Source organism: Podarcis tiliguerta (genome assembly GCF_965153285.1).
Source record: "Podarcis tiliguerta genome assembly, chromosome: 14".
Lineage (NCBI taxonomy): Eukaryota > Metazoa > Chordata > Lepidosauria > Squamata > Lacertidae > Podarcis > Podarcis tiliguerta.
This window is the reverse complement of record NC_139547.1, coordinates 6,113,368-6,131,241: the sequence shown is the minus strand read 5'-3', so window position 1 is coordinate 6,131,241 and position 17,874 is coordinate 6,113,368. Positions and strand designations below refer to the sequence as shown.

The 17,874-nt window shown below is 47.3% G+C and overlaps 1 protein-coding gene across 2 annotated transcripts; it reads right to left on the bottom strand.

Moving 5' to 3' along the window:
- Positions 1–1,194: 1,194 nt before the first annotated feature.
- Positions 1,195–16,075, bottom strand: PYGO1 (pygopus family PHD finger 1). 2 transcript variants are annotated; one of them, XR_014504827.1, is made up of 4 exons: positions 14,872–16,075; positions 12,930–13,015; positions 10,395–11,722; positions 1,195–1,357 (listed from the first exon to the last, which is right to left on the bottom strand). XR_014504827.1 is itself a non-coding variant. In XM_083413161.1 (4 exons), exons 1-3 carry the CDS (start codon positions 14,921–14,923, stop codon positions 10,607–10,609), a joined length of 1,254 nt encoding a protein of 417 aa, XP_083269287.1. In that variant the 5' UTR covers positions 14,924–16,075; the 3' UTR covers positions 1,195–1,357; positions 10,565–10,606. The 2 variants fall into 2 exon arrangements, 1 of the variants encoding a protein (XP_083269287.1); XM_083413161.1 differs by having other exon boundaries at positions 10,565–11,722.
- Positions 16,076–17,874: the final 1,799 nt, after the last annotated feature.

The window sequence follows — 17,874 nt, the reverse complement described above, 5'->3', positions numbered from 1 at the left end:
CGAGATCAAAAACTCACAGCACTGCTGAAAATCAAATATCTCCCTACTCCAACCAGGAGACACCTGCCATTTGCAGTACTGTAGGCAAAGTTAAATCACAGTGGCTTCAACCTCTGAAGTGTAACTCCCGAAATAGATTGGTTGCTATAAATAAGAATGCCTGGGACAGGTTGATTGTAGCCAGGAGGAGCAGCTGTGCAGTTTATTTAAAGAGTTTACCTCCCATGCTTTAGGTAGAAGAGAAACAAAAACAAAACTCCCAGAACTAAAGTAGCTAAAAATGTTTTTGCAGAAACCTTCAGGGTTGCCCCTGACAAAGCTCCTGCATGTTTTATTGCTAATAAGCCATCTCCACACTTGGAAACACTTCCCCAGCTGAATGAGTCAAAATGTATGAATGAACAATACTAACGTATTACCCTTGATTGACATTAATCATCATTCCATGTTGTGCCCTGTTGTCAATAATCCAGCAGCTGCTCATTTGGTTATTTGTTTTAGCTTCATTATTGCACTATTGCTATTTTTCCTTATATGGGTAAATCCTCATCTCAATAAAAATGTTTTTAAAATGATAATGAATGCTACATCCACAGCCATGGTGACCACCTGCAGGCCTTTTTAACCCTTGTAAGTTGCCCATTGAACTTTAGCTATATGGCAGCTCATGCCTTCTATTAAGACAGAGAGCAGCCCAGGGCAAGGATGACTGCAGTTCCCACATCCAGCTGGACTCAACAGGCATTTCTGTATTTTAATCCCAGTGTTGATCGACCAGCAGTAACAGCCAACTCAAGGCCAACTCAACTTGTGATCTGGACCCTAAAGGCTTCCTCAGAAGTAACTCTCAATGTATGATGGAGCTTTCATTCAGGTTAATGCGCACAGGATTGCAGCCGTTGCTAGCAATGAAGATGGGTCAAGGCACTCTGGCAGAGATGTTGCTGCCTACAGGGTAAGCCCAGTTCATACAGCTGCCACTCCAGCATGCACCCACTGCAGTCAGGTAAACATCAAACCTAGCAGTTTGTGAATTAAACAGGATAAAATCTTTTCTTCCTGATTCTTCAGATTCACAACAATGATCAATTAAGATGTGACAAAAGGTGGCATTACTGGGGGTAATGCAATGACTTCCTAATACAAGTATGTGATGCAGTGCTTCATGCACAAACAGAACACCTTCCATTCTCCTTTGTTACTTTGACAAGACTTTATTAACATTCATTTTACAAGCACTTAATTCTGTCCGTCTTCAACTTTGTGAAAAGTGAATTGAAATATTAACAATTCCAGCAGTGAATTAAAATTCTGATATGGTACCCTCACATTTTTCTTTTTTTTTATGATGAACACCCTGAAGAAAAAAACAAACATAGGATTGTCATTTTGGTAATGTAATCAAATGGGCACCCATTTCTCGGTATCGCACATTGAAACATTTAACCATTTAGATCGGACACAAATTCTGTGTGTGCCTTAAGGCATTTACACTGGTTGATGCACTTGCTATCATCTACTAGAACTCAGCTTGTAATGTAAGACCAGCTAACTATCCAGAGACATAAACATGGTTCCTATACGTCATAGAGTAGCTTAACACACACCATGATATGAAATCATTTGCATTACATAGTAATTAAATTTCTTACTAAAGCAGCCTTCCCCAACGTGGTACCCTCCAGACGTTCAACTGAACTACAACTCACATCAGCCGGCATGACCAGGCTTGAGGGATGATGGTGGGAACTGGAGCCCAGAAACATCTCCAGGGTCCCCGTTGTTGGGGAAGGCTGAACTAAAGGAATAATAATGGACAAAGTCTGGGCGTTTGTTTCCAATTTGAATTACATACATCAACTTTGCCACACACCACAGTTCTACTGCACGTGTTATTTCAGACATGCTCTAATTTTGTTTTCATTTAAAGTTGTTGCAAAAATAAATGTCACCAATGTGGAACACATTTGAGATTGTATAAAAGTACTGAACTGATATCCCAAAAACAGGTATATGTAAGCAGTACATAAGGAAAGACTAGTTTTAATATGAAACTGTCATTAAGTCACATACAACATAAAAAACACATGATCAAACTACGTATAAAATGTCACACGTACTTTTACTAGCAAGCAAGGCTATTATTTATATATAAAGAGAGGGGTACATATATTTTAAACATGACGTGGTAGTGTTACTATTAGATTGAAATGACATGGGAAATTGTCAAAGCTCAAGACTACTATTTTTTTAAAAAAATAAAAAATATCAAGCCAAACACATTTATGAAATTATTTCCCCTTATAATTGAAAAATGTGAGAAATAATCCCACAAGTAATTACAATATTTTATTGCGGGGCTTTAAGATAATTAGCTGCATTGCTAAATGCAGTCTCATACACCCTAACCTAAGAGCTTGTGGGAGAGACTGAGTGCTTAGGACAAATTTCGGCCTTGGAGGAAAGCAGATCCAGTGATGGTTGAGGGCCTGCTAGGTTGGAGCCAGACCTCCCTGTGCAACCCAAGCTGCCAGATGCTAGGTGTGTCTACTCTCGGCCACGTGGTGACAACAATTAGTAGGCAGAATCCGTTTCTGTGTGAACCACACCTTACTGGATCTGGGCAACGGAATCCTAGCACTTGGAAGACAGATTAACCCACAGCACTCAAAGCTATCACTAGTCACAGGCAGAGAATAGGAGTCAAGAAGAGGGAGAGTTGTCTACATAGATGCCTGCAAAACAGTCAGCCTGAGAGAGGCAGGAATGCTGGCACCTGGAGAGTTGGAATCCATTGCCATCTTAAGATATAGTTGTCAAATTAGATATTTTAAAAGATACTTTAGAGGGTTCTTCAACTGACGTAAATGTAGTACAAAGAAGGATAGCTCGGTAAAGCATGAGACTCATAATCTCTGGGGTGTGGATTTGAGCCCCACGTTGGGCGAAAGATTCCTGCATGGCAGGGGGTTGGACTAGATGACCCTCATGGTCCCTTCCAACTCTATGATTCTATGATTCTAAAGAGCAAAATGACCACAGGGATAGGAAATCTATCTCCAGAAGACTTAGAGAGCTTAATCTATTTCACTTTGAAGAAAAGAGATGAAGAGGTGAGCCAGCTTATATATTCCTTTTGCATTATGCAATCCCTCTAGGCAAATATGTCAAGCGATGCTATGGAAATGTGTGTGTCAGAGAAAGCACTAAGAAATATGGAACTGTGGAATTAAGAGCATAAGAAGAATGGGATGCTGGATCAAACCGGTGACCCACCTAGGTCAGCATCTTGTTCTCAGTGGCCAACCAGATGCCAGTGTTTGATGCTTGCTGCTGTGGTATTCAAGTGACCAACTTGCACGCAACTTAAGGATAAATCAACACTCCACAAGAGGTGGGCTTCTTGGCTCTTGAACCCATTGGTCTCTCTTTATAACCCGGGGCGGCTGGCCTATGGCACTACAGATGTTATTGGCACCTCAGCAGCCTCATGATTATGGGAGTTGGAGTCCAATTTTAGGACAGCTGATATTTAAGTATAAAATGTGCAACAGATATACAGGATAATCTTTTCTGACTTTGCTTTGGAAGCACAGAGTCCAACCCAGGGTTGCATTCCCTGCAATGGCACCCTGGAGGCTGTTTCTTTCCTTCTGGCTCCATTCATGTGCTTTGACAAAATATATCTGCAGTGCACCTGTCTTCTGCCTAAGTGAACACATTGTGGTTGAGCCTCCAAAGGCAAAGCTGGTGGGAGAAAGCTGAACCAGATGGCCTACGCAGAAGGGACCTTTCTGATACGACACTTCTCATCTGTCTTCTACTTAAGCACCTTCAAACCTTTTCTTCTTCTACTTAAGCACCTTCAAACCTTATTATCCCCATTTTGCTGACCAGTAAACTGTTCCTCCAATGCCTCAAGGGCCCAACTCACCAGGGCACTGCTGGCATACAACCAGCTTTTCTTTATTTCAAAAGAGAGGCTGCAGAGGCACAGATCCAACACTAAACTGAACCCACAGTCTGCAGCACTGGAATTCTACCCCAGTGGAATCTGACCCCATCAGCTTATGGGTTGCCAAGTTGCTCATTTGCCAGAGATTTCAGAGAGGTTTTAAAAGCTTTGGCTAATTAAAACACAGGAATTGGGAGAAGGAAGAGACATAGGAGAGTGTGCTAACCTCTACTCAAAATTCTAGATGAAGTAAACCTCAGAATCAGTACCTAGAATGAATTGTGATGCACAAGCCTTCACATATTTACTAATTTCCATACCCAGCCCACTGTTTAGGCCTGGATTTGTCTTTTGCAACAGTTCGGTACTATCATTCCAAATTGTTTGACACATGCTGGCAAAGAATGATTCAGTTGCTTCTCAAAGTACCACTGCGACTGAAGTACCACTGCACCTTGCACATTGGAAGTCTGCCTTGCAGAGATAGCCAGTTGCTGCTTTTCTCCAGAACCACGAAGCCTAGCAACTTGCTTTTTTACACAGAAACAAGAAGCCACGTCTCCAGGATTCCATGGCAGCCAAATGTTGGAGCAGATGTTATATATGTGCTCCTCTCTGGCTAAGCTGCATTTCTGCTGATTTCTAGATAAAATGAGATGCTCTGTTTTTCCCCCTGATACTGCAGAATGATTGCCACCTATTACCCCTCCAAAAATGAAGGGGAAATCTGGGTGCGTCCTATGGGGCGAATGCAGGCTTCGCGGACCTCTCCGCTAGCAGCGGGAGCGCTCCCGCTGCTGGCGGAGAGGTGCCTGCATGCTGAAGCCTGCGCGCGCTGAGCTCAGCGCGTCCAGGCTTCGCGGACCTCTCCGCTAGCAGCGGGAGCGCTCCCGCTGCTGGCGGAGAGGTGCCTGCATGCGGAAGCCTGCGCGCGCTGAGCTCAGCGCGTCCAGGCTTCGCGGACCTCTCCGCTAGCAGCGGGAGCGCTCCCGCTGCTGGCGGAGAGGTGCCTGCATGCGGAAGCCTGCGCGCGCTGAGCTCAGCGCGTCCAGGCTTCGCGGACCTCTCCGCTAGCAGCGGGAGCGCTCCCGCTGCTGGCGGAGAGGTGCCTGCATGCGGAAGCCTGCGCGCGCTGAGCTCAGCGCGTCCAGGCTTCGCGGACCTCTCCGCTAGCAGCGGGAGCCAGCACTGGGCTCCCACGGCTTGCAGAGAGCTGCCTGTTTGGGGGCTGGGGTCGCGGGAAGCTCGGGCTTCCCCAACCCCGCGCCTGGGGGGGAAATAATTTTTTTCCTTTATTTCCCCCCAAAAAAACTAGGTGCGCCTTATGGGACGGTGCGTCCTATAGGGCGAAAAATACGGTAATAAGTATTAAGACTTCCTGTTAGAAGCCTCCTGCTGTTGACTGCACCTGAGTTAAAAATTGACTGTACAAACATGTTGCTGAGGTGACGGCACCTAAATCTAATTGTGGCATTTGCTGCCATAAGATGTAGTGATGGACACTATGTTGGACAGCTTTAAAAAGGCAAATTCCTGGAGGAGAATAAGATTACCAGTGGCTGACATTTGGGACATTTATAACTTTTATTCTAGGAGAAGGTTGTGATGACCAATAAGTTGTGATGATCTTGTTGTGCTCAGGTCCTGCTCACGGCTTTCCCAGAAGAGGCACCTGGTTGGCCATTGAAAGAAGAGGATGCTGGACTGGATTGGCCTCCTTCGGTCTGACCCAGCTTGCAGGGCTCAGCTTACGTTCCCTACTGGTGTATAACGTTCACTGCCTGAGTTGCGCACCCTCATAACCTTATGGCAAGGCTGCCCGGTCTAGCACACATGTGCAAAGCTGCCTAAAGAGCGATGGAGGCACTCCAGGGCTCTAGTTTTATGATGACACTGATTTACTCTTGGTTTGGGGTGATAAAAGCATGCTGGGCAAAAGCCACAAATACAAACAACATTTTCAAGAGAAAGGCTCACAAAATATGTTTCTTTACATTCTCATTCCACAACACCGAATACAACAGAAAGTTCATGTTGGGTGTGTGAGCACAGCACCTTGAAACAGCTCTAGAAGGGCTGCAAGACATCACATTGAGAGAAATGTGTTGTCCACAAAGGCCAGCCACCAGGCTACTCCTTGTTCCTGGCATGGCTACTTTCACCCAAGAGTCAAAAAATGAACCACAACTCATCATGGGGAAACAAACCCAGAGGTCACAGAATAAGGCACATTGTTGACAAAGGAGATTCAAGTCTAGTTGTGGTCCCAGCTAAACCTTGAGGTCTCCTGCTCTGATTCTAGAGTTAAAGGCCATCATTGAGACCACAGCTATTGCAAGCACCTCAAACGCAGAAGTATCTCAAGTGCCCCAAATTTTCTTTACACATTTTTCTAACTGGCAGGGCACATTCCAAAGAAAGAAGAGAAAAGCAGCCCTCCTCAAAACAGTCACATGGGCATTATGCACAAGAATGCACCTCTTTCACTCAAACTGGAACTTCCCAAGGGTCTATGCAGTACAAACAATAAAATGATGAGACATGCAAGAGAGCCCAGGTGCTCCTCTATGGCAATTACCAAGAGAATGCTCTTGAGAATGCAGCAGCAGCAGCAATGGTAGTAGGTTACACTTATTTTGCTATTTTGTTGGAACCCTCCGGGGTGTGCTGGTGCATGGCCGCAAGAGAAAGTGCAAGCCCCTCTGACATCTCAACTTTGCCTTACGAAAGGGAAGACCATTCTTTGGTGGAGAGTCCATGAAGAGGAATTGGGTTGGATAATTCAGAATCCCTACAAATGAGCGTGCAGAGTTTGCATTCAAACTCCCACAAGCTCTCACAGAGCTCATTTATATCACAGCTTGCTCTGGAATAAAACTCCCTTTCCTTATTTCAAAATCTCATTAACAGGCCAGGCTAATGACAGCCCACTAGGCATCTCTGCCCCAGCAGGGAAAGACCTCATGAGGTCACAAAGAGGAGACTAGACTGAGGCACACACTGCCTTCTGTGGGTTATATGATCTCAAGAACCCAGGGCTGAAGAGGGAGGGAAGCTGTGCGGTTTACAGCCAATATCACAAATGGATGTTTTGCTAGACAAGCACAGAGAATTCCTGAATTTTCTAAAGAGAACCCTCTTGTGTGTGGTCACTTCCTTTGCCTCCTCTGGGAGGGAACTCTGTAACAAATGAGACAATCCTTTTTCTTTCCTTTTGCCTGTAAGGAGACACTCTCTTTCCATTATGCCTCCAAGCTGACCAGATGCACATGCTTTCAGCCATGTTGGTTAAGACCACCAGCTTTTATTTTACTGTAACTTAGAAGTATTTTCTGCACACTAAAAGGTAAAGGTAAAGGGACCCCTGACAGTTAAGTCCAGTTGCGAACAAATCTGGGGTTGTGGCGCTCATTTCACTTTACAGGCCGAGGGAGCCAGCATTTGTCCACTCCACAGTCAATTTTGTGGTTGCTGCAGCCGTTCTTGGATTTAAGCTTCAGTTAAACTAAGTGTAGGCAAACTCGGCCCTTCAGATGTTTTGGGACTATAATAATAAATTATTATTATTATTAATAATAATAATAATAATAATAATATCCCGCCCTCCCCAGCCGAAGCTGGGCTCAGAGCGGCTAACAACAGTAAAATGATACAACATTCTAAAATCATTTCATTATAAAATCAATTCAAATCAGATTAATGGCAACCATTGGGCTGGAGTTCTGTGAGGATTGCCAAAGGAGGGGGTCAGGCTGTGCCCTGGCCAAAGGCCTGGTGGAACAACTCTGTCTTGCAGGCCCTGCAGAAAGATGTCAAGTCCCACAGGGCCCTAGTCTCTTGTGACAGAGCGTTCCACCAGATCGGAGCCACAGCCGAAAAGCCCTGGCTCTGGTTGAGGCCAGCCTAACCTCTCTGTGGCCCGGGACCTCCAAGATGTTTTTGTTTCAAGACCATAAGGATGTTTTTGTTTCAAGACCATAAGTTTTTGTTTCAAGACCATAAGGTTTTGTTTCAAGAACATAACGTACGAGGGTCCTAGGCCGTATAGGGCTTTAAAGGTTAAAACCAGCACCTTACACCTGATCCTGTACTCCACCAGGAGCCAGTGCAGCTGGTATAGTACCGGATGAATGTGATCTCGCAGCGAAGACCCCATAAGGAGTCTCGCTGCGGCATTCTGCACCCGCTGGAGTTTCTGGGTCAGTCTCAAGGGCAGCCCCACATAGAGCGAGTTACAATAATCCAGTCTGGAGGTGACCGTTGCATGGATCACAGTGGCTAGATCATTCCTAGCTAACAGGACCAGTGGTCAGTGATGATGGGAGTTGTTGTCCCAAAACATCTGGAGGGCCGATTTTGCCTATGCCTGGTTTAAACAGAGAGGTGTGGGTTGGGTACAGCCCACAGAGGACTGACTCTTCTCTAGATGGGCTACAAAGTTAAATTCATCTAATTCAAACATCAAAGGCCTTGGGGAATTATAATTCAAACAAGGCATGCCAACAGAGCATGTACAGTTCTGCCCGCAGATATCCTTTGTGGGCCCCTCAGGCTGCCTGTGTGGAGTGTCTCCACCCCCATCGTTCAGCCCAGACACTGAGGTCCAGCTCCGAGGGCCTTCTGGCGGTTCCCTCACTGCGAGAAGCCAAGTTACAGGGAACCAGGTGGAGGGCCTTCTCAGTAGTGGCACCAGCCCTGTGGAGCGCCCTCCCACCAGATGTCAAAGAGAAGAACAACTACCTGACTTTTAGAAGACATCTGAAAGCAACCTTGTTTAGGGAAGTTTTTAATGTTTGATCTTTTATCATGTTTTTAATATTCTGTTGGGAGGCACTCAGAATGGCTGGGGAAACCCAGCCAGATGGGTGGGGTACAAATATATTATTATTATTATTATTATTATTATTATTATTATTATTATTATTATTTTAATGAGAAAAAATGAGGCTAAAACGCAGTAGAATTTCCACCAACCATCCATAGCTGCAACAGCTGCTCATTCCTCCAGCAATATTCAGAAATTCATGTGCTCTGTAAACCTCACTTTAGAGGAGATCAGTGAAGCCGCAATGTGCTGGAAGAGCTTGGGGTTCCCACGGAAGTGTAAAAAGACTTTTTGTAATGGAGAAAAACACTGACCTAAGGTCTTTTCCTGGCAGGCTTTAGATATTAAAGAGTTGGGAAACCCGGGCTATTGTTTGTGCCCTGCCCTCTGGTCTCTGCACCTGATCTGCTGTATCAAATCCCCAAAGGCAGTTACACTGGGGCGAGTAGAGGAGGAAAATGCTGGGCGTGACCTTCCCTTCCCCGGAGGGAGACATTATACCCTCCAAAGACAAGCAGTTTTCAAGAACACAGCCAGAAGCAAAACAAAAACAGCAGCAGAGCTGAGAAGCTCAACTGCAAGCAGTGGAGGAAGGAGCAAGCGATGGCAGTGGACATCTGAGCGAGCAGCCAGGGTCCCAGGGCAGACCCTGAACTGTATGGGAAAGCAAGCACTGCAAAGAGCAGCTGAGCGGACACAAAAACACACCAAAGCAAGAGTTACAAACAAAGCCAAATGTGCAAGCTAGCTGTGATTGAGGGCAGGAAAAAGGGAGACACAGAGGCTGCCTACGTGCAACAGTAAATTCTGTACAGCAGGCACCACAGTAAGTCCATGTGGAACCAAATGCACATTCCCAAGCCAAAGAAAAGTTAGCATGCTTAATAAGCCAAGTCCCTCTGAAGACAGTGGGACTTGAACAATTTACCATACTAGCAAATTTATCTGGATTACATTCATCACACAAAAAGGTCTAAAGAGCCCAGAACTCTAATCTAGCACCACAATGGAGTTCCAAGACAGCCAACAGTGGGATGGCAGCATCACACTTTATGGTCTTGCAATGCCATTGCGGAGGACATGATGGGTCTTGGAAAGGCCCTTTTTGAAAAAAGGGAAGATGAAAAACATTCAGGCCTGCTGAGCTTTTATGCACTTAGTCTTATTGATGCTCACTTGGCCAATGAAAACTACAAGAGTTCTTGCTGAGTAAATGTGTTTGGAAACAGGCTGCTAAAGACCATTAAAGAGATGCCCACTGAGTAAGTCTTCAGAATTCACTAAAAATGGACCTGTTCCTTATCTTCAAAGCTCACCAATATGTTCTGAAAGAGCAAGCTAAATCAAAATGTGAAAAGGAGGTTAATATGACTTGAGGCTTTCAGCTACTTATACAAATAGTTTGACATTCCTGGTGATCATTTTAAAATAAATATTGCTTGATCCTTCTCCCTGTGTCATGCCCTCAACCTTCAGTACTTAAGAAAGGCTCCCAAACAGAGGACAGAATTAACTACCATGTACTCAAAAGATAAATCAGTATATGGTTCCTCCAACACTGCCAAGTGGAATAGCCCTGGGCAAAGTGATCCACAAAGGCGGATGTTTACATACCCCCAAACTGTCCATGTGAGTAAAGCCATATTGGCACTTAATCGTCAGCTGAGCATTTGATAGAAGTTCTCCTGGTAAAATCTTAATGCACTTGGGCAGAAAGTGAAGACCAATTGCTCAAAAGAAAGCAAAAGAAAGCCCACCCATGACTGAAAAAGGAAACACCGTACAAATGGCAGCCAGTTGAGTATCTGAAGGAACCAGGATGGGCATCACGCATCAGCATTCAACACTAGTGGCCCAGCTGTTTCTCTGGTGCGCATCAGCTGAACATCCTTGTCCGCCATGCAGGTGTCACAGCCCCACACTGCCGATGCTTCTGCAGTGAGCAGTCCGTACGCAGATTCCGTCATGCCTGTGCAGATTCGATGAAACCATTTTTGACAAGAAGCTTCACACAAGATGGCATCCTGGTCATCGTTCACTTCGTGGGTACAAATCCCACAAGGATAGACTGGCTCAGAGGCGGCGTGACCATGCTGACCAGGGTGCAGGGGCATTTTGCTGCCCTTCTCAGAGCTGCCTCCTTCAGCTGGACCTCGGCTGGGGAGCCGGGGCTTGTTCTGAGCCCCATTCGCATGATTGCTGTTCAGATTTTCAACATTTTTAGAAGGGATGCTCTCCTGGTTTGCTGGGTTATTTCGATTCACAGTCTTTATATCTGTATTTCCTGAGTTCGCAGTGTCCTCTGGGCCGTGCAGATGATGTTGTGGCGGGGGGTGGTTGTGCTTATTTGCACCTTGCTTTTGCAAAGGCTTTGCCTGGTTGTAATTGTTTGGCGAGGGAAAGAAAGAATGGTTTGACTCCATCTGGGAATTGTTGAAATTGGGGTTGCCACCAGGTCCAAAGTGCAACGGCATGTCATGGGGTGGCATCTGTGTCGTGTTCTGTGAAGGAATGTGACCAAAATTCTCACCAGGGTTCGGCCTGAAGTGTTGGCCGGACATGCCAACATTCTGATTCATGTTACTGTTATAGGATGGCTGGTTTCCAAAAGACACATTTTCATGTGGCCCAAAGTTAATGGGTTGAGGCCGGTTGTAGACCATTCCCACTGGGTTCTGGGGAAACGGGTGTGGCTGGTTTCTAAGTGGGTAAGTAGCACCGTATGGTGAGGACATCCTGGGAAGCATCTGCGGTGGCATCCTGAACGTGTTGTAGCCTCCAAAGCCAGGGTAGCTGGGATTGGCAAAATATGGGTTCCCCAATGGCACCGGCTTGTAAGAAAGATTGTTGTAGTTGTCATCAAACGGATTTACAGCTACAAGGTGATCAGAGCTTGGATTTGGTGGAGGCGCATATTCAGATGGTGGAGGATAGGATGACCCCTGGAAATGTTAAATCAGAAATCAAGATTACTTGGAATTCCAACAGAAGAGAAGGCTAAACCTGAGGATCCCCTCATCTCATGAAATGAAACATCTGTGTCTGTCCTCCACTGCAAAAGCATTAGTCTTTCCATTCTTCATAGTCTGCCCACTCCTGCAGCTGCTGCCTGCACAAACTCCCTGTCAAGAGGACCATAGTACTCACACACAAGGCTGGTCACATATTGGTCATCACCTCAAACCACCAGTTGGTCCCTTGCAGCCAATACATTTTTGCAAGTTGACTAGGTGTTAAATACAATTATCACAACTAGAGAGAGATCTGTTAGATTGTAATGTTAAAGTGATGTCTAAAATGTATAATGATACATTAGATCATTAGGCAATAGATATTGGTCATAACATAGAAATGGAAGCATGGGAACAACTGTGGAATACAGATATAAAATTTACAGCATGCTATGGTATAAGAGAAAATTATATGAAAATGTTATATAGACGGTATTTAACACTTAGCTGACTTGGAAAAATGTATAAATCAAAAGTGAATTAAGTGATGGAAATGTAAAGAGAAAGAAGGTACATTTTTTCACATGTGGTGGTCTTGTAATAAGGTTAAAGCTTACTGGGAAAGCTTTTTTCTTGGGAATCCTTCTTATAGGATCAGAACTATCTACACAGTATAGAAATTTATTTATGTATGCAACTACAGCTGCAAGAATGTTATTTGCCTCAAAATGGGAAGATGTCCCGATGAAAGAAGAATGGATACTGAAACTAATAGACTATGTAGAAATAGTGAAGCTTATCGGAAGAATAAGATATCAAGATGCTAAACTTTTTATAAAGGAATGGAAATGGTTTGTTGAATATTTACAAATAAACTGTAAACAGATTAAGACATTGGCAGGATTATTGTAAAAACCTGCAGTTTCAAAAAAATATATGAAAACAGATTAAAAGAATAAGTTAATATCATTAGGAGTATGCAGAGAATGTGAAAATAAATATAAGGAAACACAGATAGAGGGGAAGGAAGTCAAGGTTTGAAATGTTAGAATTATTGCTGAACTATTCTTGTAATGTATATAAATGAAAATTATATTTAATTTTTTTTTTTTAAGGAAAGAGATAGGAACCCCCACAGGGGAAGAGTCAGGCGAGTTTAGATTTTCCAGCCAAAGGGAAGAGGCACAAGGCAGCTTACCTGAACATTCGACTTGCGCTTTTTCTTATCTGGACTGCCAAGCTGCACACCTGGGCCTCCTAACCCATCCAATCCACCGTCACCACCTATAAGATTATACTGTTATGTAGTTAACTTTTTGACAAGATTATGGATTGTGCAGGCAAGTCGAGCTGTTCAATATGTGTCTATGTAACATGCATTTACTTAGCATTGCTGTCCAGAAAAATGGCAGTACGTACAGAGAATTTCTGCAATCAGACTAAGATACAGTACTTCACATAACTTAAGATATGTTACTAGTAACCAGTCTTTTATTTCACAGCTGGGCATCAACTGTGTCTTCTCCTATGGATTGAAACATACCTCTCTCTCACTTATATGGGTGCTGTGTTCTGTTTTGGGTAGATTCTAGCCAACTACATGCCTTCAGAATTATATGGTTAAGCTACTGGGAAGATGTACAAAAAACAGTGATACCTTGGTTTACAACCATAATCCACTCCGGAGGTCCGGTTGTAAACCAAAACAGGTTGTAACCCAAGACACACTTTCACCAATGGGGCCTCAAAAAAAAAAAAGGGTTGTAATCCAAAAAAACGGACACACACTTCAGGGTTTGACGTGGTTGTAATCCAAAACGGTTGCAAACCAAGGTACCACTGTATGTGAATATGTAGCACAGTGAGAAATTGGAAACAGACAAGACTTGGAACTTTGCAATTAAGACACAGCTCTCTAAGGTGAAGGAAACATCCAAAAATGACTGTTCTCTTTGGTACTCTGAGAATCCTGTGGCCTCAGGTTAAATGAAGGCTTCAGCAAGTGATGACAATTAGTGATCTCAATTAGTGATGACAATTAGTGATTAGGGAGCTTTAAGACCTACACTGATTATTGTCTTCCAAAGCAAACTACTCTATTCCGAACTTAAAAATGGAAAGCGTAATGCTGGTGGTAAACAAAAGAGGTTTAAAGACTGTCTCAAGGCAAATCTAAAAAAATGTAGTATAAACTGGGAGCGCTCCAGTTGGAGAACAGCCTTTACCAAAGGTGTCATGGACTTTGAAGACACTCAAACTCAGAACGCAAGGGAGAAACATGCTAAGATTGGCAAATCCACACCGTGATCAACTCCTGCCTGGAAACCACTGTGTCCCCACTGTGGAAGGACGTGTGGGTCCAGAATTGGCCTCCACAGTCACTTACGGACTCATTGTTAAAACCGTGTTTATGGAAGACAATCTTACTCGTCTATGAGTGATCAGCAAAGAAGGAGGAGGAACAAGACTGGAATGCAACTGAGACAAGTCATTCCCTTTTCATTCCAAAAATTCAGCATAGTAGCAGCCTTAAGATGTTTGGCCTTTAGCAAGGTAGTTCGAAGCTTTGCAAAAAAGACACCACACCAGTCCCAGCTGCCTGTGTGCCCAGCTCCCGACCCTTCTCCATTCCAGGTGCCTCAGGAATGCTCCCGGGCTTGCTGGACGGTTGTCGGAATCGGACCGCGTGCCGATCTGTGTTCTCCCTTCCCTGGCAATGACCCTTGAGGCCTACGAGTGTCTGAATGGGTGCGCCTCCCAAGAAGGACGGGGCCCTTTCTCAGTCACACGGCAAACAATCAACCCCGAACCAGCAACCTCGGGGCCCCGCCGCCCCCCCCCCCCGCCGCTTTGTCCTCCCCCTGCCGCCCAGGCACCAGCCCTGCAGAGGCGTCCCAGGAGCCCCTCCGAGAGCCCCCCTCCTCCCGCAGAAGCCACGGCGGGGCCGAGGCGCCTCTTCGGGGGCTCGAGAGCCAGGAGGCGGCCGGAGAGGGGCTCGCCAAGGGACCGGGAGGCTTCCCTGGCCCGGCCCGGCCGGAGGGAAGAGAGGCCGTCACGCTCTCCCGGCGGCAGCCAGGCGAGGCGAGGGCGCCGCCGCCGCCACCTCCGGGCCGGGGCCTGGCGCGGCCGCTCCTTCCCACCTCGGGGCCTCTTGAGCGCCGCGGCGGGGTCCTTCTCGTGTTCCGCGGACATCACCGGCGAAGCATCGCTCCAGGCCCCGCCAGGCAGCAGCAGCAGGAGCGGAGGCGGCGGCGGCGGCGAGAGGGCCCGGCGTGGGGCGGCAGCGGGGAGCGGGAGCCGCAGCAGCCGCCGCCCTTGCGTGGAGACCCCCGGCGGGGGAGAAGGGAGGGAGCTCGCCGGGCAGCTCCGCCCGCGGCCTGGCTGGGCCCGGAGGGGCCGCCGCGACGCCCTCCGCAGGAAGGAGGCAGAGGCGGCCGCGGCGCTACCGGCCCATCCCGGGACTCCACGTGTCGCCCAGAGGCGTGTGCACGCCGCCCGCTGCTGCTGCTCCTTCGGTTCTGGAGGAGGCGGGTTTCCCCGCCCGGGGATTCGAGCAGCGGCTTCTTGCAAGCTCCTCGGGGCAGGGGCTCGGCCTCTGGCGCTCGGCGGGAATCGCCAGAGGAGGAACGGAGGGGTCGGCCCGAGGACTTGGCACCGGTGGAAACGTGTCCGAAGGGCCGAGGTGTGCGACCACCGGCCCCAGCCTCAAATCCTGCCAAGCTGCTGCCCGCCCTTGTCTTCCAGGAGAGCCTGAGCTCCGTGGGGGGCGCCCGCTTCCTCTGTCCCTCCCGAGAATGCTGCTCAAGTCACTTGCTAGTTCCAAGAAGTTGGAAACACTTTGTTAAAAAAGGAACGTGCATATCTCCCTGAACTACAAAGGTTTTATGTCCCTGAACACCAAAATAAGATTTGGGCGTGTTCTATAATTAATTGTCACTTTAGCAGCGCAGGGAGACAAGTGTAAAGTAGACGCGCTTGGGCAGACTGGAGATTCAGTAGTTGATCCAGACTGAATAGATCTCTATGATCCCAGGATTCAACTCTCTGAGTTCAGTGAGAATTTCCTTCATTCAAATTGGCCATGCTTGTGAGACACTCGTAAATGTGTGATGACATTACAGTATTGTACACAAACCGTACAAAAGGAGGAACTGCCACCACAAAATATGCTTTGGGCCACCCCAAATCTTATGCCCACCCATTCAGGGGTGTGACTTCTGCAAGCTGACATGGGATCCCACCTGTTCCAGAGCTTCATCTGGGTCTATGGCATAGAGAAGGGCATCTGTACATGCCAACAGTAGTTGAAATACATACATACGTGTATATAAAAAAGCAATCGGGTCCCACCCCAAGTGAATTTCAGCTGCTGGCACAGGAATTGGCCTGGAATCAGGCAGCTCTAGTGGATCAGTTTCAAGAAGGGCTTTCAGACCCGGTTCTAAACGAACTAGCCCACTCAGAGTGCACGGCGGACCTGCAAAACCTGATTCACCTGTGCCTCAGGATTGATGGACGCCTACAACAGTGCAAAGCCCGGGGCAGGACCCATCTGGTGGCACCTTCTCCAGGGGGTTCTGTGCCCCAACGCGCTCTGAAATTGCCTCCTGCTGAGAAGCCACTGCAAATAGGGGGAAATCACCCTCATCTGACACCGGCTGAGAATGAAAGGAGACGCAGAGAAGGACTGTGTCTCTACTGGAGGCTGGGGACATATGTGTGTTGGTCCCGGGGGGAGGTTACCGTGGGGCGAGGTCCAGGACATGAGTTGAGGGTCGGCAGACAGTCCTCCATGGGCGAAGCGGGGTCCAAAGCGAGCAGCCGGGCAAGGAGAGGAACTCTGGAGGAACAGGACTGGGTGCTGGCCGAAACAGCTCTTCAACGACATTGCTCCCACAACCTGGGACCGGGCTGACTGGCCTTTATCTTCTCTGAGGCCAGGGGCGGCCCCGGCCCCCAGGAGACCCGCCTCTCCTGGCCTTAAGGTGAGCACTCCTCCTGGGAGAAACCAGTTCCCTCCGCCTCTCTGCCCTGAGCCTCTGCAGCTCAGGAGAGGCTGGAGGGTTACTGGACCCAGGGGGAGACTCACCTTCCCCTGACAGGGCTGGGAGAGGCGCACCTGTAGGCACTGTGTCCTCAACCACCTCCGGAGCCAGAGTGGATTCACCTGGTGCCTGCTCCTGAGGATCCGGCACAGGTGCAGGCTCTTCAGAATCAAGGCCCTGCCCCAGTTCAGCCGGCCCTGGAGGCGGGGACTCCTGTGCAGGCTGGATTCCTCCGGTTCAGCCTCTGAATCAGATTCCCAGGCCATCACAATATGGTAGCCACATGCCCATCAAAGAGGGAGTTTGTTCCCTGCCCAGCTTTTGGCCCTGGGACCGGTGACCTGGGCAGCAGACAAGCTGCAGTTGCAAGCGGGGACTCATAGTGAGGAGGCAGAGTCCTATTTGGCTTCTGCACTCCATTTCCCCATTGTGTTGGGCCTGGAGTGGTTGGAGGCCCATGATCAGTTGGTCCCAGAGGACAATCAGCTTTGGTGTCCCGGGCTGCGTGGGCCATGTCTGTTTGGCACCAGCAATCCTGGCAGTGGGAACGGAAAAGGATGGGCTTGCCGACCTGCCAGCCAAGTATGCTGATGTGTTCAGTAAAACAGAAGCAGACCTCTTGCAACCTCATTGGCCCTACGACTGTCCTATCAATCTGGTTCCTGGGTCTCAAATTCAAGAAGTCTGTATCTACCTTTGGCGGAACCTGAATGGGCTGCGTTACGCAAGTTCATCACCAAGAACCTGCAGAGATGCTTTATATAACCCTCTTCCTCACCAGCTGCTGCTTCTGTACTATTTGTGAAGAAGTTGGGGGAGTTGTGGCTTTGCAATGACAACTGGCAGTTGTCTCGCTAGATAGTGAAATTCATGTTAAATTGCTGTTTTAGGAGTTGTTTTTAGAAGTCTGGAATGGATTAATCCGTTTTGCATTACTTTCTATGGGAAAGTGCGCCTTGGTTTTGGAACGCTTTGGTTTTGGAATGGACTTCTGGAACGGCTTAAGTTTGAGAACCAAGGTACCACTGTAGTTCTAGTGGTAGAATGCAGACAGGCATGTGTTGGGATGTTCAGAGATGCATTAGCACATATGTAGTT